Genomic DNA, 27,607 nt, shown 5'->3' on the forward strand with positions numbered 1-27,607 from the left:
TTTGAACGATTTTGAGTTTTAATCCTTAAGTGATATAAAATTATTAGATAAAATAAAAACAACATCATACATTTTTATTTTCTTTTCTTTTAACCATCTTCAACCAACCTAAAATACCTTTATTGCTCTAAAAGAAACATTCATATCAACTCTAATGAATGCAACTCTTTTATACTTTGTTAATAAAATGCTTAAAAAATTAAGAAACTTTCAACGAATAAAAAGAAAGTCCATATTTATGATAATAAATACTTTATAAATAAAGTATTATTTTTTGAATATTTATGGTGCTAAATACTCCAATAGATTATAAATTGCTCAGACAAGGCTAATTAATGAAAACAACAAATGATTGATAATTAGGAGATAAATGCACAATAATGACTAACGAGACAAATTAAATAACCTGTTTTTTAAGATAAAGAATCCTAAATTTGTTCAAAGTTAGCTCAAAACTTTTTTTTTCAAAATTTAATTTATGATAAACTTTTAATAATTAAGGATTTTAGTAATGTTTTCTTATAATGAGTTGAAAAAAAAAGGAAAGTAGAGTTTTTTTTTTCTTTTTTAATTTAACTTACTTATTTAATTCAAAATCTGAAAGGGATAGAAGAGAGAAGGATATTTGTTTTAAAAGCTCCTACCACTTATATTTCTGTCTCCCTTCTGTTTTATTTTATTTTTTTTTAAAATATACGAATTAAACTATTTTAAAATCGTATTTGAACTTTTGTTCTTTTCATTAATGTTATAAATTTTCTTTCTCATGCCTATGAACATTTGTTTTAATGTGATTTTTAAATATTGATACCTTCTAAAAAAATTGTATTTTTTTTTTCCTTTCAAGAATCAAATAAGGGGTTATTTATTATTATTATTATTTTCTTTTCCTTTCTCTTGAGTTAATTTCCCTGTCTTCTTTTTAATGTCCATTCTTTACTTAAACACATTGTAATTTATTTCTATTGGTGAAATCAACAAGTGACACAAGTAGCAACTAGATTAAATCCTTGACTATATATATATATATATATATATATATATATATATATATATATATAACATCTACCTAAAAAATAATTATCCCTTAATTTATATTTTACTTAAAACATATATCTATCTATAGTATATTCTATCTCCAAAACATGACATCTATTTTAATTTTCTCCTTACTAAAAATCAAGTTACACAAACTTTTATAACTGAAAATATAGTTAACTTATACTCATTTATATACTTGTTCTACTATATTTAATAATTTCACAGGTTAAAAATAGTTTAAATGTAACTTTTTTTCTTAAATACTTCGACATGTTATTTAAGAACAAAATTATAATAATAGTTTTAGAAAAATAATTAACAATAATAATTATATATCAGGAGAGTTGAGATTGAGATAGTAATAATATAATAATTTTTGCCAAAATAAAATTGTAATATCCATCCATATTATAATATTATATACTTTTGCCATGAAACCACACATGGCATATATACACTGGTATGTAATGTATGTATATACAGTGGCATTCTGAGGTTATTTATGCAAGAACTAGAAGCAGATATAAAAGGGTCGGTGTTCACTTCAGTCATATGATAGTAAGATAGGATAAGATACCAAAAAAATATACAAAAACGTGAAGATGCAGCTTTAGCTCACTTGGTAAATAATCTTTCATTGATTATTATATATGTAGTTGCTCCATTCTGCATCAAATTAATTTTCTCCACACATATTATATCTAATTAGCAATTACTAACCTCAGTGTTTGGTGTAAATGCCCACTGCAATAAATACTTTTCAATTGTTTGCTTATCCTATTCTGGTGGCCCTTTATTACTCTCGTTGGATTTGTATTAATTAATTATGTTCTTTTGGTGACAACTAAATCCACTCAGACTTCAGATCCAGCACCAAAACCTCTTCTATTCTGTTCTGCTATTCCTAAATTTATCTGTCACCAATTTTGCATAGGGAATTTTGACAATGCTTATCCTACAATTTTGGGTAACATGGGTTCCCCTGTGGGACCAGAGTTTATGTGAGGTTTTTCATTTTTTCTAGTTTTTAACCTTGTTTGTGTTCTGTCTCCTGGTAATGTAAAGGAATATTCTTCAAGAAGCTTCCATTAAATAATGTTTTGGTTTTTACAGAATGCACATTAACCCCTCTTGGCCTCTAATAATCCAAATCAAGGCATCTTTTGCAAGCAATAATTAAAAGTAAAAAGGTTTAAACATTGATGATGGCTTGGCTTATGTCATTTGCAAAGTTTGCTTTGGTCTTCATGGTCCTTTTAATAGTCACCGTTCCCTTTTTAGCCTTTCACACGCGTCTCATCCCCACCTTTGGTTATTGGCATTATTGCTATTCTTACCTTTATTATAGTTGTTCTTTTATCATTCAAATATTTTAAATAAATATTGTTATTCTGGTAGCCACACTCATAAATCACACTGCACCTGGAATCTTCAATCTTATCTTCCAACTATTCGATCTGTTGTGTAACTTTTTCTTTATTTTTTATCATTTTGATGTTAAAATTTAATATGCTCTAAATTGTTACTTTTACTCTGAGACTAAGTTTCATGATTGTTATCTTATCTTCTATTCCAGTCAAACCACTCAACTATGTTTCCTTCATGTGAAATTTCTTAGTCAAGTTTAATTTTCCCTTAGTTTAGGGGATTCCGTGAACATAATGTAACCACTGATAACAGTGAATAAACTGACTCAACTGTTTAAATAAATGCTAAAATTAAAGTTTTACATTTCTATAATTCTTTTACTATTCTCAAGCATGACTGAAAGGTGTTTGTAGAAAGAAAAACTTCTGTTATTCTTTTGTATTCTTTTTTCTTTGGAGTCAAAGTGGATGGGAAGGGTAAGTGAATTTAGTGAGGGAAACCAACTTGGAAGTTAGCGTCTTAGTCTTACAGCTGCTGATACCTTCCCTCATAATGTGACTTTCCCATGTTAGGTGCCTTCTAGATATCCTTGGGAGTACAAAAGAGCCTCTCTCAATTCACGTTCTAGGCTTTTATGTGTTGCATTTTGTTAAATGCTGAGCCTTCAAGAGGGTTCCATCCAATAAGAGCAATCTCGAATCTAGGGCAGTGTTTTACATGAGTTTCCAGATCTGAGTCTTTTCTCTTTAGTCTTTACTATGATGTGTGCTAGAAAATATTGATGAGGTTGGTGTGTTGAGTCCTTGCTCTGAGTATATCTACACACACACACACAGTAGCATACTTGTGTTGTTCAGTGTGTGAAGTGTGAACCTGTGTCCAATTCACCATTGTGTGAAAATGGCTCCGAGGCTGGACTTTTCCAATTGGTGGACGAAGGATACACAGAAGGGAACACCGGTAGTGGTGAAAATGGAGAACCCCGCTTTCTCTGTTGTGGAGATCAATGGTGCAGATGCTGCATTCAGGCCAGTTGAGAAAAGCCGTGGCAAGAATGCTAAGCAAGTCACATGGGTGTTGCTTCTCAGGGCTCACCGTGCTGTTGGCTGTGTCACTTGGTTAGCCACTGTTCTTTGGGCGTTGCTGGGGGCCATTAAGAAGAGGTTGATATATGGACAAGGTGTGGCTATGGAGAGTGAGAGTGACAAGTTGGAAAAAGGCAAGTTGCTGTTTAGAGTCATTAGAGTGTTCCTAGTGACATCCTTGGCAGTTCTGGCCTTTGAGGTTGTTGCTTACCTTCAAGGTTGGCATTTTGGGAACCCCACTTTGCACATTCCTCGTACTTCTGATTTGGAAGGATTGCTCCACTTGGCTTATGTTGCTTGGTTGACGTTTCGTGCTGAGTACATTGCTCCTCCTATAAAGGCACTTTCCAAATTTTGTGTTGTTTTGTTTCTTATCCAGTCTGTGGATCGCATGGTCCTTTGCCTGGGGTGCTTTTGGATCAAATACAGGAAGGTCAAGCCAAAGATTAATGGGGATCCATTCAAGAGTGATGATGTTGAAGGATCTGCAAGCAATTATCCCATGGTTCTGGTTCAAATTCCAATGTGCAATGAGAGAGAGGTAGGAATTACACCAAATTTCAGCATTTCCTTTGTGCCAACTCAAGTTATTTTTTCAGTAATAAGCTTGCAGCGAATTCAATATATTCGTTTCAGTTTGAATTTATGTAAGCCAGGAATAGATTTTGCAAATGTCATAATAAAATAGAACTTAGTAAATAGAATGTTCGGAGTACCTTTTTTTTTGTAATGCTTAAGAATTGTATGAATACACCTTAAAAAAAGAAAGGAAAATAGGAGGGAAGTAAACTTATAATCTGGCGTCCAGACATCTAGTTCCATTTAGGTTCATACTTGACATTGTAAACGTCATTTTTGGTTTCTGAAATCGACACCACCTTAGTAATTAAGAAGGGCGAAACAGTTTTCTCATGATGTTGTGTTGTGTTTAGTAATTTTTTAACACCTATAATGAATGGCAACGTATAAGTACACTTAATAGACAGATAATTTTCTTACTTTGCATGCACTGATTTTATGCAGGTGTATGACCAATCCATTTCTGCAGTCTGTGGCATTGATTGGCCAAGGGATCGTTTACTGATTCAAGTACTTGATGATTCTGATGATGAGAGCATACAGTGGTTAATTAAGGAAGAGGTCTCTAAATGGAGCCAGAAGGGAATCAATATAATCTATAGGCATCGCTTAATAAGGACTGGATACAAAGCTGGAAATCTTAACTCTGCAATGAGCTGTGACTATGTGAAAGACTACGAGTTTGTTGCTATTTTTGATGCAGACTTTCAACCAAATCCTGATTTTCTTAAGCGAACTGTGCCACATTTCAAGGTTCAGTGAAGAACTTCTAACATATTCAGAAAAATTATTGGGAAGCATGTTTAACATATTTTTATATCTTGCAATTTTTTTTTATTACAGGACAATCCCGAACTAGGTTTGGTCCAAGCTAGATGGTCTTTTGTGAACAAGGATGAGAATCTATTGACACGTCTCCAAAACATAAACTTATGCTTTCATTTTGAGGTAGAACAGCAGGTGAATGGGGTATTTCTCAGTTTTTTTGGTTTCAATGGAACTGCTGGTGTTTGGAGAATCAAGGCCCTAGAAGAGTCCGGGGGCTGGCTTGAGAGGACAACTGTAGAAGATATGGACATTGCTGTCCGAGCTCATCTCAATGGTTGGAAATTTGTCTTCCTAAATGATGTAAAGGTGATCATAGATGACAACCTTTTCCATCCATATCTCCTTTCTTTTGCAAGTAGATAACGCACTTGTAGAGTAGTGTTCTTGTATATGCATGATGTGATTAGTTATGTCACCTTTCTGGATTTTAACTTGTGTGTTCACCTGAAGTTCCTGGAGTACTATCGTGAATTTCTTAAATCTGTAAATTTTCAGGTACCATGTGAAGTTCCAGAGTCATATGAAGCTTACAGGAAGCAGCAACACCGCTGGCATTCAGGTCCGATGCAACTTTTTAGGTTGTGTCTTCCGGCAATTGTGAAATCTAAGGTATATCTGATACTCATGTTGAAGTAATAGTTAGAGTAGTGATGAAGAAAAGCATATTCTGATGACTTAGAATTGTAGCTTATAATATGCACTACCTGATAACTTTAAAATGCTCTATAACTGCAGGTGTCTGCATGGAAGAAAGCAAACTTAATCCTGTTATTTTTTCTGTTGAGGAAACTGATCCTTCCCTTTTACTCCTTCACCTTATTTTGCATAATTCTTCCTCTAACCATGTTTGTACCAGAGGCAGAGCTTCCTTTGTGGGTGATCTGCTATGTGCCTGTGTTTATGTCACTTCTTAACATTCTTCCTGCTCCAAAATCTTTTCCTTTCATTGTTCCCTACCTCCTTTTCGAAAACACCATGTCCGTCACCAAATTCAATGCAATGGTATCTGGGCTTTTCCAATTAGGAAGTTCTTATGAATGGGTTGTGACAAAGAAAGCTGGCAGGTCATCAGAGTCCGATTTACTGGCTGCTGCAGAAAGGGAAGCCAAGTCAATAGAACAACAAAAGATTCATAGAGGAGCTTCCGACAGTGACCTTATGGAGTCACAAAAGCTTGTGGAGAACAAAGAAGCAGCTCCAAGAACTGTTAAGAAAACTAATAAGATATATAAGAAAGAGCTGACTTTGGCATTCCTCCTTCTCACAGCTTCTATCAGGAGTCTGTTATCTGCACAGGGAGTTCACTTCTACTTCCTGCTTTTCCAAGGGGTGACCTTCCTCCTTGTGGGGCTTGATTTGATTGGAGAGCAGATGAGCTAGTTTTCGTTCAAAACAGCATAGACGATGACTGGAAAACTCCTTTTACTGGTTTATCAGCCAAGTTGCAGTCCAGAAACAAAATGAAAAAAGAAGTATAGTTAAATCCTCTTTCGTTTCTTTCCAAAAATTCACAGTACAGGTGTATCGAAGGCATAATTGATTGCAAGTACCAAAGCAAGGTTCCTCAGTTACCCAACTTTATATCCATTTTGCATTCACACGATTCATCGCAAGTATTCCTTATAGGGGCACTACTCACATTGTACTCATACAGGTATTGAATATTTGTTTAATGGTATAGGAAGTGTATAAAATCTTCAGTTTTCTTCATTGTGTTATTGGGAATGGAAGTTCTGATTCCAAATGTCTGGATGTAGTGCATCTAGCTTGATATATGTCGAATCATAGGTGCCTTCATAGTAAATAGAGTGTGTAAATCAGGACATCTTTCTGTACATTCATTGTTATCTAATTTAAACAATAAATTTTATTCTTCCAACTCTTCCCTCCTCCCTTTGTTCTCTGTTCCTTGGCAATTTTCTTGTTTTTTAATTGCATGGCTTTAATCGGGTAAATGAAATGGTGTCGGCAGGCAAATAGTGGAGACAAGCTTAAGTGGCCTGATCATTTCTGCTGTGGTCCCTCCAAGAGATTCGTGTTCTTAAAAACTGATTTCTAAAATGTGACCGGCCAAAAATGTTGATGGCAGTGAATCTGTTGACACAACAACTTATGCACATGCCATTAGCAAGCAAGTACGTAATAGGCCATTTCTTTGGATGGATATGTCGGTCATAATATTGAACACCCCATATAAATTTTGTCTTGCCTATCTCAACTGTGAAATCCTTTTAATCTGAATATAACATGAAAAAACTTAATGACAGAATGCTTTAAGTCTTCACAGTAGTCAAAATACATTGTATATTTAAATTACAATGAAAATGTAAAAGCAAGAATCAACAGAGCTGTAGTAAGACCGGAACAAGTAGAAAAGTATACAAACAAGAACAATGGTGCAGCGTAATATACAAGTGGTATGTCAGGTAACTGCAATATACAAGATAAAAATCGTTTTTTTGTGAAGATGTACCAAACTGCAAACACACAAAAGCAACTTCTTGCTAGAAGTCGATCGTAGGGACATCAACTATGTTGACTGCAATAGGATCACATATCATAAAGCAAGTGGTAAAGTATAGGTTAAGAGATGTACCACCCCAAAGAAGGTTCAGGCTAAGAGAAAACCCGAAAGCTTCTCTATCAGAAAACAAATAATACACACGTATTGTAGCTATTGACCCGAATTATTTGTGAGAGGAATAGTGATTTTAACTCTTGAAGATGGTCATGGAACTGTAGATTGCAATGCTTATCTAGTCATCATCAGGCTCTACTGAAAAGTCTGGCTCTTCAGGCTTTTGCAACTTGGGCAGCTCTACATCCTTCATCTTCTGAACTCCTCTCCTGGTGTTTGCAGCAAACCTTGAAGCCAGTATAGTGACACCTAGGTTTTGTTTTACTTGTGCAGTGTTTGAAGTCACTGCACTGTGCTCTTCTTCATTATGTTGATAGTGATTGAAGGACTCGGATTCCCTCAAGCTTAGGCTCTTGGCAAACATTCTCTTCTTGAACCGGCGCCAAGCAGCCTGAATGAAGCATGTTGCCCATGTCCTCCAATGGTGAGAGTAGAAACGGAAAGTGTGCTGTAACTTCTTGCTGTGGAGACGTCTAAACTGATTGGCCACGAATTTAAGATCTTCCGCTCTTAGTGCAAATGCTTCAACTTCTACAAGGGCTTTAACAGTTCTTGTAGAAGAAGGCAAGTTGAGAGTGGATTTTGGAAGCAATGCCCAAGCAAGTAGCTCTTCTCCACAGAAATCACCAGGCCTCAAGGTAATGGAGTTGAAGAAACCAGTTCTGCCTCCATTTGTGGTTGAACTTTCAAGTCTCCCTCTGATGATAAAGAGCATCTCTGTAACCGGGTCTCCTTCTCTAACTATGTACGTGCCTTGAGTACTCAAAGATGATACCAATCTCTCGCATATTGCATCAAGTAGCTGATCATCCATTTGTGAGAAAAAAGGAACCTGAAATTGGTGTATAAATAGCATGAGTTTACGTGTAGTCCTTATGCATGGTCGAGTTAAACTATTGAACATTTCTTGATGCTGATTTCATGCTGAAAAGAGAATAGCATGATAGATGAATATTTATTGTGAGAAAACTTACACGTCGAACAAGGTCCAAGCAAAGGTGGCGTTGGATATCTCTACGTAGGTCAATAGGCAGGCCACGTAGGATTGTTTCTTCATCAACCCCGCGAGTTGCAAGCCACTTGTATTGAACAAATCTTCTGACACGCTCTCTCAGATTTTGTGGGAGCTGACGGTGGCTCATCCACTCTTCAGTGTCACGTCGCTTGAGCCTCCATTCTTCAAGCCTCACAGTAATGGATTGCAAATAGGTCTGCACTGAATTCAGCATTCTTAGGTGTTCATATAAATTTAGGATGCTTAGGCTATAGGAAACAGTTTTCTTTAATCAAACTTGTCTGATGATGATATTAACTCCTTCTGAAATGAGAATGACCAAGATGACAAACCATTGCAACTGTTTCAGAGTTTATGTTGAAGACACAAGAATCCATGTGTAATGGTTTTAGTAAAAAGGTAAAAAGTGTGTTGGATGGTACTTATTGTATTCAAGTATTAGAAATGTAAAGAAACATAGAATTGCTGCAAACAAAATTACTTTTGAAAGTAGAGTTTCGTGGATTTGAAGATTCTAAGTACCTGCATGTTACCAATTAAGTGAGCAAACAAAACCAGACCCAGAATAGCCATGAGTATTGCAAATGCAGTTTCCCCGATGAATGTGCTTGTGGTCAAACCCTGGCCATAGGAACTGAAAATACAGAAAGGAAAAGATTAATAATATATGAACAATGAAGACAGACATGTGTTGTTCAGTTTAATTTTTGTCAAATATTCATCTACAGTGTAAGGAAAGATAACTGAGCATTCAGATATGGTTAACAACAGCTGTGGAACCAGACCTTAAGTTCTGCAAACCCCACCACAGACAATAGAGATACTTCTCTATAAACACAGAGGAGATAACATTATTTTCCACTGCACTTGCAAAAATTCCATAGTTGAAATTGGTGGTATTTTGAGGATTGCAGTTACCAAACACAGAAGTATTGTTTACCCACTTCATGCGATCATCCTGGTTTAAAGTGCTGCAGTCTAAGTACTTCAGAGCACATTTTACAGGGAGGCTTTCATTTCTGCATTCAGATTTCCAGCAAGTGGCATGCCTTTCGATTGATAACAGATACCATGATGCCCCCAACACCTACGAAAAGGGAGTAATGAATAATTAAAAATCTGATATGCTGGGAGATAACAACTGATTTGTAATTATGAAAGACAATTTGTGATTGAAGAAAACATAACATACATGACTAGCTAGCATGTAAAGTAAAAGATTGTAAGCAGCCCCAGCCCAAGCTGTCTTTGTAACTACTCCAGTCGCTTTAATAATCTGAGAACTTAATGGGAAAATCAAATATAATCTTGGGACATATTGAAGCAGAACAATGAGTACAAGTGCATTGTTGGTGTGATCAGCATGGGAGCTTCTGATTGCTGGCATGATAAACCAAATCACAATCTGCCAACAAAGAAAATATGTCATTTAACATCACTTTCAGAGACAAATATACAAAGCCAGATGACAAAACCAGTCCCAAAGGATCTCTACACCATTTTTAACTCAGTTTTAAAACATTAGATTTTTGAGTTTTCCTACTTTATGAAAAGAAGGAAGAAAGAGGTTGAATTCAAATTGATACAAAAACTTACATGGTCTTTATTCAATGTGGGACTATTTGCTAACATGAGAGTACTAAAGCAGAAGCATATGTGATACCTGGGGAAGAGGTAGTGTAGCAACAAGATCTAGGAAAAACTCTGATCTCAAATATCGCCTTGCAATAAGCCTAGGATCCATAACAAGCTCACCCCTACCAAACACCCTAGAACTCGGTGATACATAGGCTGTTCTGAACTTGATGGCCATGTTGAGCAGATAGAAAACATCAGCAAATGTTCGGAAACATGTCACAACAATTCCTATATTCAAATCAGTAGCCATACACGACGATTTCCCATCATTTGCCACTGAAGGAAGGTAGAAAAACAGCGGATCAACAAACAGTGCCAGAATGCAAGAAAACAGGAATGCCCTGTTCCACTCCAAAATTACATCACTGCCAGGATCAAGAATTTTCTTCTTCCATGGCTCATGGTTTTCTGGGAAAACCTTAAACTTTGCAAGCGCGGGAATTTTGATACTCATTCTGTTCTTGTCACCAAGACTCATTTTGCATTCTGGATACACTGTGAATGCCTTCTCATGGTGTTTGTGAGAGACTGGCTTTTCCCAAGGAAGTTCAAGACTCTGTTTACCATCATCACTGGAGAACCTGTGAGTTTTCAAAACCACTATTCAAATCTGATCAAAGTTGTAACAAAGGGTATAAACTGAATGAAAAAGAATAAAAAAAAAGGACCATGGTATTGAATGCACCTCACTAACTTCTCATATCTCTGCTCCATTACTATGATTAGATGGAGTTTTACAGTCAAAAGCACAAACAGATACTGTTTCTACTGAGAAGTTCATTGCTTTGAATTGCAAGTTGCAACATGACAATGAAGAAAAGCACACTGCATGCTTCTTCTCTGATCAATGAAACGAGTTTCGTTCTTCGTATGCAAATGCAACCAAAATAAGATTTTGAAGAAAAAAGACAAGTTGGGTAAAGGAGGGGAATGATAAGCTTTGATTCAATCCAAAGCTTAAAGATACGGTTTTGGATTTGGACAAAATGGGTTTGACTTGAATGCTTCCGTGGACAACGGAAGAGTAACCACCAAAACGGCCTGCCATTAACACAGCTCACAATGGACAAGCGTAAACGTGGGAAGTGGGAACCATGACAAAACTACATATACATATACCACATATACACCAACTTCCATTTTCACATTTTAATATTGTGAACTGATTTATGTGTTTAATATAAATTTTAAGAGATGAAGATATTTTTCATGAAGTTTAATGGTTCTTTTCTGAATAAAGGAGAAATAGGAAGAAGCAGGCCAAAATAATGTATATGAACTTGTGGCCTGCACTCATGAGGTGGACGTTGACGTTTTATACGAAGCAACCATTAAATAATTGACAAAATTAGCATATATAATTAACAAATATAACATTTTCTAAAGATCGATGTGGTTTTAATATAACTAACATAGGTAGTAAAATAATAAAATATGGATGAGAAAGTTCAGAATCTTAAAGATTTTTCACTCAGCTTTTGCTAAACCTCAATCAACGGCACCAATGTGATGAGCATTTTGGGACGTAGGGTCCATATCTATATCTAATGTCTAGAAAGTAGTTTGAGGATTCCAAAGTTTATCTTACTCGTCCATATCCAAACTGTTTGAAAGATATTTAAAGATACTTTGATGCCAAAGTGAATTCAGAATTTGACCATTCAGATTTAATGGTACAACAAATGCAATTACCTGTTTTTTTTTTTTATCTCAGGCTTATATTTGTAGATTTCTGAGTAGAGTTTCGATGAAAAATAACATAATTATGGTCTAATTGGTGATAATCATATTCTATGACCATGTTAGAAGTAGAGTTTAAGCTTAACTCAACCCCACATTTAAATGGTCTTATCTCTAATCGATGTGAGACCTCCAACATTTTGCAACTTTTAACATATGCAGTGATTGGTGTGGTGATGTAGAAATTCTTTCCCTTTTGGATGTATAGGGTAAAGCCATCATTATCTAAATGGAAAGAGAAATTATCTTTTGTTGATGCGTGCTATCCTCAACACTTTTATCAATAATTTTGGATCTTATTGGTGAAGTGTTTAATTGTGACAAAATGAATGTAGATGTCATGTTACACATTGATAGTGGGAGCTTATGCATATTCAAAATGTAGAGATGTATCCAATTGTCAGAAATACATATACAGATTGAATATATAAAAAAGAAACCTCTGAAGTTATTGTCTTAAGAATTGAAGTATTATTATTGAATAAACTGTTACTTTTGGAGTTAAAAGTTGTGTTATGAAACTTTTTCTTTTCAGTTTATCAAGTTAAAGAAAAAAAAGGTTTTATAAATAGAAAAGAAACCAACTTTGTTGCTTTAAACCTATATATGTTACTTTTATGAGAAAGATTAGTAGTATGCTTTTCTAAAATATCACTGTAATAGTAAGTTTCGAACTAAAACTTGATTTTGAGATGTGAAAACTACATCAAAAAATAAAATGTTACTAAAACCATGTAAACAATGTAAAATACAAAGCTGGTAATTTTTAAAAAAATATTTCTATTTTTTTTAATTTTAATATTTTTTTTTGAAACAAATAAAAAACGTTCAGTAAAGTTTTTAAATATTTATGCTAAATTACCATGCCATTTTTTTTATATGTAACTTGGAATGGTTAATTTTGGATTCACTTTTACATTTATTTTGAATATTATGAATTTATGGAATCATATTTTATTTTCTTCGTTTTAATGTTATAAATGCGATGTTATGACTCATCCACTTACATAGTGAGTTGTCTTAACTGTTTTTAAGATTTCTGTTCGTTTCCTAAGTTTTATAAAGCAACTGTTTTCTCGGTCAAACATTAAGATACTAGTTGACCGTTGTACAAAATGTTAATCTAAAATATTATAAGAAAGAAAAGAGAAAATGAAGAAAATAATAGAAAAAAAAAGAATGAGAGAAATATTTATTTGGAAAAGTAAATCAAGGTTTATTTATAGACCCTGTGTAGGACTTGAAATGTGGAGAAGAAGAAAAACTTGGAACACAGAATTGGTTGTCTCGTAAGCTGGCTAACAACGATCACAGAATTAGATAACTAACAACTAAAACTTTTGGTTACATACCAAATAACAAACCACGTAGAATCTTGGCAGAAGATATAAACAATTTTGTAATACTTTTTTAATTTTTATTACAATCCCTAGCATATTACAAAAAATGAGAAAAAAAAAATGAAAGAAGAAAAATAAGAATTTTATTGGATTTTATAAGATGTGATGTATTAAATTAGGTATATCAAGTTATATGAATCAATCTTAAATTGAAAAATTTAACACACAATGTAGTTAATACAGTAAGCTGTATGAGTTAAGGAAAATTGACGTGCCTTAGAGGTTTATTAGTCATAATACACCTCCACAATATTTGAGGTTTATCAATCATAATACACTCCACAATATTTGTTGTTATCATTGTGTTACGAAAGCTAGGTCATGTGTATGTCCGATATTCATGAGTGTTATAGAGATGATGTCAAGATCTCATGAAAGTCGTCTCACTTGATACTCATATAAGTGATTTCATTAAGTGTATACTGCAAATCACACACCACCTATGAGAGATATAAAAATCATCAAAACATTTGTTTAAACTAAAATTCTTTTATCACATAAAATTTTAATTACAAAGTTTAATCTCTGAATAATATAGTTTTTAACACTTTCACACACACACGCACACACACACCATAAGAATGAATATATTTGATTTAAAACCAATTAAGTGTTTTCAAAACTAACAAGTGACTTATTTTTATCCATACAAACCTTATTCATGGGTCCAATCACAAAAGTTGAGTTATCATCACTTGTTTGTTTGCTAATAACTTAAGTCTCATTTCCTTCTATGTTTTTAAGATCATATTTTTTTCTTAAGGGTTTAGTTAAAGGATCTGCTAAATTCCATTCTAATTTCACACAATCAATGGAAATAGTTTCATTCTTTAGCAACTGCTTAATCAAACTGTATCTCAATTGTATATGTCTATTTTTTCATTGTAATTCTTGTTTTTAGACGTTATTATTGTTGATTGACAGTAACAATGTATTGACACTAATGAAATTGGTTTCGTTCCTAATAAAATATTCGCTAAAAATTTTTTTAACCAGTATTGACACCGATGAAAGCCAATATGAAGAAAGACACAAGTTGGTAGTTTCGTGAGCTTACCACCAACATTCAGAAAGTCACACAACTAACTACCAAGACTTTTAATAATAAACCAAATAACAAACCATCGAGAATCGTACCAGAAGATATATACAATTTTGTAACACTCTTTCAACTTTTATAACAAGATTTGTGTTGATAGATTACATAAATTCACTTATAACTCGATTCAAACCTGTTTAACGAACCAAATTCAGTTTGATTTAAATTTAAAAAGATTAAATCCTTTTCCAATTTAACCCATTTTACACTCATGCTAAATCACGAATATAAACCTATTTTAACATCTCTCAACTGCATAACCTCTTCACATTTTGTTATTCTATAAATAAAGAAAATACTCTTAATTAATCAATAATAACCAGTACAGTTATAGATGAAACATTATTAACATGAATAGTAATTGGTGGCATAAGTCAATACAGGAATGGAGGAAAAGGAGATTTTGCTAGCTTATATAGGCTTATAAACTCCTAAGAGAAAGAACTTTAAAACAGGAATGTGAGGAAATATCCAATTGGAGAGATATTCAATACATTCTTTCTATTTTTTTCCTCTCTATGGTTCTTCCTTTCTCACAAGTTCAGTTAAACTGTGGTCTAGTTTCTTCTTCCTCAACTTTGAGATAATAAAGAAAGAAAAAGGAAAGGAAGTAAAATAAAATTGCTTTAAAGATGAAGTTGAAGCAGTGTGTTTATAGTAGAGTGTTTTCTAAGAAAGCCCAAATCAGAAACGTTTGAAGTTAAACTTAGATTTTATGCTATAAAAAGGAACGTGAATGCTTTTATCAAATCACGGAGCCGTGTGATATGTACATAGCGAACTATTCTTTCGCCTTTTACTAAAGAATACCGTGTACATGTCACTTTAAGCGGCATACGCCAATTTTTGGACATGGATCTTCTTTAGAGGATCCTGCTATTCAGTTAAATAATTTTTTGAATGAATTTGTAAACAGGAAAGTAATTTAGAATCCAGGTTGAGTAGGAAAACTTTGTAAAATATTGAGATAATATTGTCCAGACCAGAAAGAATAAAAAGACAACTGAAGAAAAGATGTTAAGTGGAAACTGAGGAAACAACACTGCATTAGCAAGAAACTTCTTACTAACAGCATGTAACACATCACCAATAAATTATCATCACATTTCAAGAGCTAAACATATCATTTATGCATGTATCATCATCTTGTGCATTTCTGTTGTCATCAAAGTCAATTAAGGGATAATCAGAAATTCTCATAGAAACCCACACAATTCATAAATAACATCGATGAATTCAGTTATTACAATATAAAGAGTATAAAAAACTCAACTCTGTTTGAAACTATACTGCTTGATGACCTAATTCAATGTAATATATCAATGTTAACTTTAAGGTCAGAGAAAGCTAATCAATATCCTCTGTTAATCACATACAGTTTTTTCTGTATCAAATGCATCAGAGTCATTCCACAAAGTCAATATAAAAGGATAAAAATAACAAAGATTCTCATTAAACTACAACAATATAAGGGAAGAAAAACATCTAAGCACCTTTTCACATTTGATGCACTCATAACTAGAAACAATATACCCAATTCATTAACAATAGTGTACTTACTTCCATCATAGACATGAAGTGAAAAGACTTCAGATAAAAACATGCATTACGTGTATTGTGGATAAACAGGTTGTGAAATGTTCAAAATTCAGGTTTTTCTTTTTGATTTGTAAATATTAAATTTTAAAAAAGGAGACCTAAATTATCAAGGAATTTTTAACCTTCTTCTTTTGACTACCAAAAAAGGGAATTCATCTTCATTATCTCTCCCAATAACACTTAACACAGGTTGCAAACATGGATGCGATTAACGGTTTTTAGCCTTTCAGAGCCACTAGAGGTAAGTGTAGAGTACCAGTTATTGGAATGAGTGTAGAACAGCAAAAAGAGACTTTGAGAACAAAAGGAAAATGACATTTTAGATGACTTTGGTTTGAAGAAGAGAAACCTATAAAATAAAAGATAATGTGACAAAGAAGTAGAGAAAGAACAATTGTTGAAGGAGCAAAGGTATGGAGGGAGAAGCGTGTCTGGACTTAGCCGCATCACAGATATACTCTCTACTTATTGAAAGCCCACACTGATCAATATAGAAAGTGAAAATCAATTATCTGCTATAAATTAAAATGGCTTCAGAAGTTCAAATCACGGAGCCGTGTGATAAATACAAAGCGAACTATTCTTTCGCCTTTTACTAAAGAATACCGTGTATTTGTCACATTAAGCGGCATGCGCCTATTTTTGGGAAGGGATCTCTTTAGATCCTGCAATTATAGTCCAAATCTTCATGTAATTATGTGTTCATTTCAGCTCTGTCTGCTTTTGTGAATGGACCTTATTGTTCTTGCAAGAAAGTATTTAATAAAATTAGTTTTGTATGACTATAAATGTCTTAATAAGATTATATCATTATAAACAATGTATCGTCATATTTTATTATAGTGAAATATGTTTTATTCTTTTTCGACTTTGATCAATTAATTACATAGAACATAAACTATTTTGATAATTTCATAAATTTTATTTATTCTATTTTGAATTTTAATAAAACATGAAAAATTTAGATTTCTAATTAAAAAAATAAAACGAACATAAAAATACAAAGTTATTCCATCATTCAAATTACTTAATAAAAAATCAATTACAATTAGAAATACATTAATAAATCAACAATTAATATGAATAAATCAATAGTAAATAAGAATGCACTTAAGAATTTTGATGAAAGTTTTTCATTTTTTTACCATATATTAAAAGACTCTAATTTTATACAAAAGTATCATTTAATTATCAATATTTAAAATTAAAATTAAACTTATTTTAAACTATCACTAATAATAAACAAAATATATTTGTGTAAAATTAAAATGAAAATTAAACTTATTTAAAATATCACTAATCATAAATTATCAATATTTAAAATGAAAATTAAACTTATTATTAGTGAAGCTAGAAGGTAAAGGTAGCAGAAAAACAAAATATATTTTTTGTGTAAACAATGATTTTTTTTTTCTATGTATGTTCAACTTGATTTTACCATGTTATTTTGGTGCAGTTTCCTCTTGTAGTGTTCTTTATTGGTATTTTGTGAACATTTTCTGAAATTTGGAATTGTGAAAGTCATCGTGGTGAGAAACTCTTGTATGCAACACTTGTATTTAATAAGAAAGAGATTGAATATACATGCATCTTTACACAATTTACCAGATCTTACCAATCTCAAATAGTACCTCATGATTAAAACACAAACTTGAACAACTTTTAAAGTTCATCAGTGAAGAAAACATAATGATAATGAGACAAAGAAGTAGAGAAAGAAGAATTGTTGAAGGAGCAAAGCTATGAGGGAAGAGTGTGACTTCGGACTTAGCATCATCAGTGAGGGAAAGCCCACACTGATCAATACAGAAAGTGAAAATCACTTATCTGTTATAAATTGAGAAAGCTTCGAAGTTTCAAAGCACGGAGCTGTGTGATAAATACAAAGCGAACTATTCTTTCGCCTTTTACTAAAGAATACCGTGTATTTGTCACATTAAGCAGCATACGCCTATTTTTGTAAAGGGATCTAATTAGATCCTGCAATTCTAGTCTAAATTTTTATAACAATTTGTATTTTATGTAAGTCAATTATTGAATATATTATAAAAATATATTAGAAGACATAACTATTATAAAAATACTCCAATGTTTTTTTAATGCTGTTATTTATATATTAAGGATTATAACATTTTTACATATATTTTGGCTTCGTCTTCCAATTCATAGTAAAAGTTCCTACACAAAACAAAATCTTCATAAATAAGATGAAGACTAATAGTCCATATTTATAGAGACATCTTAATTGCTAGAGTTTTAAATATATTTTGAAAAAAGTAATAATACCAAAAACACTACTTACATCTGTTAATTTTAGATAATCATCTTTATTAAGGCTTACTTTAAAGATTTTTTAAATATATTTTAGTTGCTAGTTTTAAATATATTTTAAAAAAATATTTTAAGAAAATCTTCTTACATCTGTTAATTTTTTCCTTATATATTCCCTGTTTTTCAATATTCTTTTAATAATCAGAAGTCTAGTTGCATCATATAATATGAATTTGAATCAATATTATATGAAGTTGAAATGATTTTACCCGTTATCATAATACATTACTGAACAATCATTTTCAAAAATGTTATAGTATGTAAGTAAAAATAAATATTACTTTAAGGAGTCAGACTCAAATCTAATTTTTTTTCTTAGGATCTAATAACAATAATTGGATTATAAAATGTTAAAACAATATTATCAAAATCATCTAAGTTTTAATAAAAATAATTAAATCCAAGATGTTTTATCCAATAATTTATCTTTTACCAAAGCAAAGTTTCCATGTGAAACAAAAGATTAAAACTATGATGCATGTGTTTAAATTCATGGAAACATTTTGTGCAAAATCTTGTTGGTAGATTGTGTGAGTCAGAGAAAGTGATGTCTCATACCATACAACTATGTGGTTGAGTTGTGGTCCATTATATCTTTTCTTTTCTCATCAAATTGCTTCAAGACTGAAACAAGTTGTGCATCTATGGACCATTCAAATTTACTCACTTTAAAGACACTTTTTTTTGGATAAACTAAAATATAATATTTTATTCTATAACATAAGTGGTTTAGTCCTTACATTCTTTGAATTACTTTTTTCTATTTAGTTTAAAGTTTATTTAAGAATATTATCTTAAGAAAAACTAGTATTGACTGAAATGATTACAGATTTTAAATAATAAGATTTGCATTTATTTTTAAGTGATTTTAAGCATGATTGAATAAAAATAAAAAAGTTAATAAGATATTAGCAATCATATTAAATAATTAAAAAAGTGTTGATCAAATATGAATAATACGACATTGTTGGTGGGGCTCTATCTAGATCTCCTTATCTCATCCATCCACCTCAACCTTTGAGCTTATCATTGGTGTTTTTTTGTCTTTTTCGTTAATAAAATCAAACATGCATTGTTCACTTTGGTTGAGTTTTTATTTTATTTTTATTTGAATGATTAAAAATGTGAAGAAAAGAGATAAAAGAAAGAATGAATGAAAGAAATGTTATTTCTTTAACTTTTTAATGTTATTTTAGTGCCTTTGTTTCATGTCAATCTCACTTTTCAATCTTCAAAGAATCATGTTTAACATCTTATAATAAAATCAATTTATTGTTAAAAACTAGTTATTTGTTTTTGTTCTTAAGCACATTTAAGTTATCCTTACTATTTTTTGCATTTGAGATGAGCTAAAATTCCTTCATAGAATTCATTTGTAAAAAGCATAATAGCAAATTAAAAAAGAAATGTAAATTTAAATTATTTTTTACTTTAACTTTTATTGACTTTGAATTTTAAGTAATGTAAGATTATTGGACTGAAACTATAACTAATATTTTTAAAAAATTCAATAATAATAAAAGTTTATAAACATAAGTTGAATAATATAATGTCTCTGTTTTTTACTTTTGGCATATGTATACCATCTTCATTGAGAAAATTAGATTAGTTATATCACATCTTTATTTGAAAGAATAAACGTAAATATAATATATGATGAATAGGTTTTTATTATATAAATGATCAAATTTGTGTTAATTGTTGAACGACGAAGTGTTGAATTAACGTCCGATGAGTTTTTTTTAATATATATATATATATATATATATATATATATATATATATATATATATATATATATATATATATATATATATATATATATATATATNATATATATATATATATATATATATATATATATATATATTGATACAAATTGTCTCTTTATTCTTAGTTTAGATCACAATTTAGTCTTTAAATATCTCCAGTTTCTTCAAGTTTCTTCAAGTGTCATTGTAGGAAGTAATTTGATGATAAATATTTAAATAGTTTGTCAATAAATGCATAGTAAAAATTTCAATTATCTAAATATCGAACTTTTTATGACTGAGAGAAACTCTCAATTACGGATGTACTCGTAATTTGATTTAGAATTAACCTAATTATTTTTTATAACTAATCTTATTTATATTATAACCGGTTGTTTTATTGTTTGATGTTACAATCACTGAACTTATATTTCACTAGACAGTCATACAATATAATATATATTATTAATTAAAGTAAATAAATTATAAAAAAATATTAAATGTATTTAATTTAATGTGTCATTTCTGAAATTATTGTTATATCGTTATTTAAAACTCTCACCTTCTCTTTTACTTCTAATACCTCCTAACTCATACTCCTATTTCATTTTAATAAATATTTAAGATACACTCATTTTTTTTCATTTTACATTTTTTTTATCACATTATTATTACATTAATCGTTTTTTACTTTATTTTTATTAAATGAACGTTTGTGATTATTTTTTTATTTTTACTTCTAAGAAACAAAAAGTATTTTGTATTTATTCAAATAAAAGCATAAGCCATTGCAGGGCAAAAAAGTGGTAATAATCATGAAAGTTTGTTTGGATGCATAGAGTAAATTAAAAATAGACAGTGACAAAAAGAAGAAATAAACAAAAACTTTGACACTACGCTACAGTATAGAAACAGTATAAGGCTTTGTTTGATTAAGGTGAAATAGTAAAAAGAAATAAGGTTTTGTTCCTTGATTTAATAAATTAAGCTATTTTCACTTTCATCAATTTTAAGTGTGTACAAGATTTAGTTTTTATTTTTTTGTGTTATTTATTTATTGTGTTTTAAAAATATATTAATAGATACTGATTTTTATATTTTAAGATACATTTAAAAAGTATAATATAAGCATTTGAAATGTTTAAGAAAAGATAACATTAAAACAACTAGCAGAGAATTTGACCAATATATATACTTTTGTTTAAGTAAATATAAAATGAATGATATATAAACCTTAAATTTTGACACTACATATTAAATCTGATTATTTGAATGTTTGTAATAAGGAAAATGATTTTCTTACATCATAGGAGAAAAGAGAGGAGAATAGAATCTACGCTCTATATTAAGGTATCGACCGCCAACAACACTCTCGGTAGCATTTTGCAGTGAGTGGGAGAGAGAGTATCAACATGGAAGAGTCCCAATTTGACGTCATAATCGTCGGAGCTGGCGTCATGGGCAGCGCCACTGCCTACTACGCCGCCAAACGCGGTCTCAAAACCCTTCTCCTTGAGCAATTCGACTTCCTCCACCACTGCGGTTCTTCCCACGGTGAATCCCGCACAATCCGCGTCACCTACATCCAAAAACACTACTACCCTTTAGTCATAGAGTCTTACAAACTCTGGCAAGAGGTCGAGGCCCAAATGGGCTACCAGGTATACTTCAAGGCCCAACACTTCGATATGGGCTCCTCTCACGATCCCACAATCCGTTCCGTCGTTGACTACTGTCAGACTCACGCCATCCCTTTCCAACTCCTCCGCCCCCGCCAGGTTGCGGAAAAATTCGACGGCCGCATCAACATCCCGGAAGATTGGGTGGGTGTCTCCAACGAGTATGGTGGTGTCATCAAGCCAAGCAAAGCCGTCGCCATGTTCCAGACACTGGCATACAAAAACGGCGCCGTCTTGGTGGACAAAACCAAGGTGGTGGACATCAAGAAAAGCAAAGAGGGAGAGGGTCTTGAAGTTTTTAGTGCAAGCGGCAAGAGATTTCGCGGTAAAAAGTGTGTGGTAACTGTGGGTGCTTGGACACAGAAATTAGTTAAAACGGTTAACGGGGTAGAACTCCCTATAGTGCCCGTGGAGACACACGTTTGTTACTGGAGAATAAAAGAGGGGGAGGAGAGAAAATTTGAAATAGGAACCGGCTTTCCTACGTTTGCGTCTTTTGGAAACACTTATATTTACGGAACGCCAACATTGGAGTTTCCGGGGTTGATTAAGGTTGGGGTACATGGAGGGAATCCATGCGACCCTGACAAGAGACCGTGGGGTCCGGCAGTGATGATGGAGGAGTTGAAAAAGTGGGTGGGAGAAAGGTTCTCGGGCATGGTTGATTCCAGTGAGCCTGTAATAAAACAATCTTGTATGTACTCAATGACACCGGATGAGGATTTCGTCATTGATTTCTTGGGTGGTGAATTCGGAAAGGACATAGTAATTGGAGGTGGGTTTTCTGGTCACGGCTTCAAGATGGCTCCGGTTATTGGGAGGATCTTGACGGAGCTTGCTGCCGATGGAGAAGCCAAAAGAGTTGATCTCAAACATTTCACGATTGAAAGATTCAAGATAACCTCAAAGATTTAGGTATCTTTTCTCACATCACATCTCATATCACCTTATCAATTTGCCTTTGTTTGTTTCCTTCAAATGTTTCTGTCCTGTGAGCCCAGGTTTGCTGATTTTTTTCTATATCAAATAATATTAAATTAAACCTGCTTCTTTGTATTTAAATAAAGTGTTAGTGAAAGTGCAAGCTACGAAATGAAACTCAAAGCTCGCGTATGACAGCATTTATGGTGAATAAAATAAATAAGAGTTAAACATGTCCGTATTCTATTATTCTATTAACGATGCCATAGTAGAACGACAACAGAAATAGAAAATACAGCAAAGGGAATCTTGTGTGTCTATACATATGCCAAGAAAATAATTTTGTAGGACAAAATTGGTTTTATTTTTTGTAATTTTGTACATGGCTATTTAGTCTGAGAAATGCGTGCTGAGATATACTATGGAAAATATACTAAAATCCAAACACAAGACAGGCTGTCTATCACATGAAAGCACTCCAATCACAGTAAGCCATGTTTTTTAAATTACGTGTCAGTCACAACGGTTTGAACCAATAATTTGTAATTCGGATTAGTGAAAACATGTTCATTTACATTTTTATAAGCTGATTACACCTTCAACTATACACAAACCCATCGATGTATGTGTATTGGTTATGTTAAACTTATAGTTGTTAATAGATTTTCTATCTTTAAGAATCATGTGTGTTGAAGTAAATATTAAGAGGGTGTATTAAAAAAAAATTGACGTAAAGAGTCTTGTAGATTTAAATATATATATATATATATATATATATATATATATATATATATATATATATATATATATATATATATATATATATGGAAAGACAAATGTTTTATGATCATGATTTTGTAATTTAGGTTTTGATTGATTTATGAAATATAAAATAATAATATTTGATAATAGTTTATGTAGTTACAAAATTTTTTAAGATAGGTGCATTGATCAATTTCAATGAAAAGTTTAAAGGATCGATAATTTATATGATAATGTCTCTTTTAAAATGTGAAATTTTATCTTTAAAAAATAATTTTACGAAGAGTTAAACTTAACTAATTTGTTATTACATCAATATTTAGTTTTACACATTTATATGTTGGAAGTCCCAAGTGTACATAAGTGGATACAAATCTTATTCTACAAACTGATTTTATAAAATTGAGTTAGGTTTAAAATAATTTTACTAAGAGTTAAACTTAATTGCAGATATTAGGGTTAGACTCCACTTCTAACAATATGGACATGAGTACATCTTCTGCTACATGACATATCCTTTTTCTACTGGACATCTGCTTCTTCTTGGGCTTGTACCTAGGTCGGTATCAAATACTTCAAATTTGTGGGTTTTTATTTTCTTTGTCGTCTAAGGTTGTGCTTCTTCAGTTTCAGAGGCCCATGTTTCCTCTCTTTTTTTCCTTAGTTTTATCCATATTGCCTGTTATGTTTAGGCTTTGATTTGATACATTGTTGGAACGGTGCAAAAAGAACTCACCTTCCTCCTCCTGAATGGGTCTTTCAAGCTTTTCAATCTCCTTAATATGTTGGTTTGCAAAGCTACTAACATATTTAACTCAATTTCACCGGGTTTATAATAAATAATAAAGGTTTTATCATATATATAATATTTCATTTATTTAATAGAATTTCAACTAATAAGAGAAATGGACAAACATTTCCTAATATATCACTAAAATTGTTGAAAAGTCTTAATGAGTTTATTGAGGAAATACTAATAACATTAATATCAATTCACATTATGAATTAACACCGTTTTTTATTTAAAATAATAAATTTATAAACCTTTTTTTTTATAAAATATCTAATTTTCTTATATTTACTTATCATAAAAGTTATATTCATATTGTTTCTTTTCGGTCTAATAAGTATATTAAAAAGTGTGATTTAATAAGATTATTTAAGTTTGAGCAGTTCAACTATATTTATATATTGGAAAAAAAATTTAACAATTTTTTCTTACAACTTTTTGATAATATATGTGTAGCGGTTTGTGATTGGTCTGTTTTAAATACTTTTTTGAAAATAAATTCAAGCATACCAATAGAATGGTATAACGTATTCTATTGTCAAAAAGTTGTTAACATATCAAATAGTTTTATAACTAAATCTCGATAGTTTTATATGTGGATTATTATTTATAATTATATTATCATTTATTATTTATTATAACTTTTTATATGTTTCAGGTAAGTATTATTCTAATAGAAACATAAGATCGCAGTTGATAACATACAATTTATACAAAAATTAATTCTCGAATACATTTTTACAAGTGGATTTTTCTTTTCTCAAAACTACAGTTAAAACTTTGTAACGTGTTTGCAAGTCTATACTCAATATATAAATAACAATACATATCTTAATTTTGAATAAAAATTGGATTAAAAAAGTTATAGTTAATTTTGTAGAAGGTGAGTTATGAAGGCCATTGAAAGTGTGTTGAAGACACGAGTAATGATAAAGAAATAATTTAACTACAATTAAGCAACTTCCATTTGTTTAACCTAAAAGTTGTATTTTTGACGGAAGAGTTCACCAAATTGATTTAAAAAGAATGATATGTGGGAATCTTGATTATGGAGTTACAACTTGCAAATTGCAGAAAGTCCAATAATTATTTCCGTGATGTTGGTTGTTATTTAAGAATGATTTAGGTCAAAATCTGAATAAGATATAGTTTTATGTTGACGGTGGACAAAACACTTGCAAAATGGGATGCTCCATTCATTAGACTTTGTGCTTGAGATTCTTATAAGGATTTTAATAATGTTGAGAACATCATAGGATAACTAAAAAATGACATTAAAAATAAGGGGTCCTATCCAACACTACATAGAATATGATAATTGTTTTATTAGCAACAAGGAATCAAATCCTTCTAGAATCTATTTTATAGCGTCGTGAATTGATTGAATAACCTATCAAAACCCTATCTCATTCTATAAAAATAAAATTATCATATTTTTTTAAATAAGTGGCACCGTTAAAATAAAATACTAAAATGCACTTTGTGAGGTACAGATCATATGGGCTTTTCTCAAAGAGATTTTCAGATTTCTTCTTCTATCTATAAAAGATGCCAATCTCACACTCCACTATTACAAAATTTATCTTTAAATATCTTTTCTTTTTTAATATTTTTCTATTTATATACTAGTATATATTCTTATCAGAATAAAATAATTCCTCAACAATATCATAAATTATAAAATATTGTCAATATAACATATTATGCATTATACGTTTATCACATTATGAATACTCACTCATATATGTTTCACCAAATAACTCAACTTAGAAAAAATTCAATGGAAAATAATAAACGTTTATCCATAATTTATAAACTGTTTTCTATATATTATTCTTGTATTAATTGAAAGTTTACTTTTAAACAGAACTTAGAGGATAAGATTATGGTTTTAATTATAGTTTAAATAATAAAATACGGTTTTAACTATTTCCTGCATCATAAAAGCTTTTTCTCATTGAGGGATCATCTTTGTTTTAAACTATAGTGGCCATTTGTTGTCCAAAAGTAAATAAACAAAAAACATAAATGAAATAGAATAATTGCCAAAAACTAGACAAAAAATAAGTCATAAATAAAATCATAACCAAATTATAATGCGTAATGTATGTCAATCTTTTATTAATAATTATATTTTTAGATAAACAATTAAAATAAAAGTGTTAAGAAATTAATAAAATAAAAGTAATTAATTTAAATTTTAACGAATTTAAAGCAATTTATTTTAATATACTATTATTTAAAAATATATATTTTATTTACTATATATTATATAATGTTGTTTTAGTTTAATTTAAAATTATTTCAACTTAAATTTCAATTTTTAAAAATTTATTTTATTAATTATTTTATAAACATATTAATATACTTTTTTTACTTCATCACATCTATCAAACCAACTATTATCATTTTATTATTTCTCTTCAGTCTTTTTTTTTTTAATTTAAACAATAATTTTATTGTTTTTCTCTCTTTTTTTTCTTTTCTACTCCTCTTATTTAACGCATGTATTAATCAAAAAGTCCATTAGAAAAAAAAAAAAAAAAAAACACTATACATTAAGATGGAATAACAAACTGCAGCCATGCACTGTAATTTAAAGTAATACGTTCGTTTTTGGTTGGCCTTTCTTTATTGGTTTTCATCTAAAGCATCTAATAAGAAATTATTAGGTAATTGAAATTTTCTTTTTTGTAAGATTATATATTATTTCATAAACCAATGTAGATCAAAATATTCATTACTTTTTTTTAATATTTGTACAACTTGCTAAAACCGTTCAACCTAGATATTCTGGTTCTACAATTTCAGATTATTCTTATTCTGATTTTCAATATGAGAACAAAAGATTAGTCTTTCACCCAAATTTTTAATTCAAAAATTCTATTCCTGTCGTTTAACAATTTTCATACTTTTTCTTTCTTTCTTTCAACCACGTGGATCAAGGAATAAAGGGTGACAATTTTTCACCTTTTTTTATTTTCTATTTTCCTGCTGTATTAAATCAATTCATTACAGTGGTTGTGTACAAGTTCTATTGAACCTCTATCACCCATTCATATTATATATACATTTACGCTTAATCGGTCAGAAGAATCCACGTAATTTATTTTAAAATATTCATTTAAGCAATATATCATTAGTTAAAATAAATATTTTTTTATAGAATTGGGTTTAATATTTAGTTTACCATCAATTGATTGAAAACAAGTAAACAGATGAGTAACCTTTGTAAAAGAATCTGTAAGTTGACATTTACGTATTTGGTGGATGGGGGGATTGAATATTCAAAGATTTATCACTTTCACAAATAAAATAAAAAAATAGAAATGTATTTAAAAAG

General features: G+C 30.9%; 3 protein-coding genes across 3 annotated transcripts; 2 read left to right on the forward strand and 1 right to left on the reverse strand.

Moving 5' to 3' along the window:
* Positions 1–2,815: 2,815 nt before the first annotated feature.
* Positions 2,816–6,780, forward strand: LOC106762502 (probable xyloglucan glycosyltransferase 5). The gene is made up of 5 exons (XM_014646461.2): positions 2,816–4,035; positions 4,518–4,826; positions 4,917–5,207; positions 5,397–5,510; positions 5,637–6,780. The coding sequence occupies exons 1-5, from the start codon at positions 3,310–3,312 to the stop codon at positions 6,279–6,281; spliced, it is 2,085 nt and encodes a 694-aa protein (XP_014501947.1). The 5' UTR covers positions 2,816–3,309; the 3' UTR covers positions 6,282–6,780.
* Positions 6,781–7,280: 500 nt separating this feature from the next.
* Positions 7,281–11,423, reverse strand: LOC106761313 (probable cyclic nucleotide-gated ion channel 14). Its single transcript, XM_014644853.2, has 7 exons — positions 10,878–11,423; positions 10,218–10,773; positions 9,747–9,959; positions 9,340–9,641; positions 9,077–9,188; positions 8,514–8,750; positions 7,281–8,371 (listed from the first exon to the last, which is right to left on the reverse strand). The coding sequence occupies exons 1-7, from the start codon at positions 10,904–10,906 to the stop codon at positions 7,658–7,660; spliced, it is 2,163 nt and encodes a 720-aa protein (XP_014500339.1). The 5' UTR covers positions 10,907–11,423; the 3' UTR covers positions 7,281–7,657.
* A 9,955-nt stretch (positions 11,424–21,378) lies between these two features.
* LOC106759764 (probable sarcosine oxidase) lies at positions 21,379–24,248 on the forward strand. Its single transcript, XM_014643098.2, has 2 exons — positions 21,379–22,706; positions 23,925–24,248. Exon 1 carries the CDS (start codon positions 21,525–21,527, stop codon positions 22,704–22,706), a length of 1,182 nt encoding a protein of 393 aa, XP_014498584.1. The 5' UTR covers positions 21,379–21,524; the 3' UTR covers positions 23,925–24,248.
* Positions 24,249–27,607: the final 3,359 nt, after the last annotated feature.

The sequence above is a fragment of the Vigna radiata genome, chromosome 5 (genome assembly GCF_000741045.1).
Source record: "Vigna radiata var. radiata cultivar VC1973A chromosome 5, Vradiata_ver6, whole genome shotgun sequence".
NCBI lineage: Eukaryota > Viridiplantae > Streptophyta > Magnoliopsida > Fabales > Fabaceae > Vigna > Vigna radiata.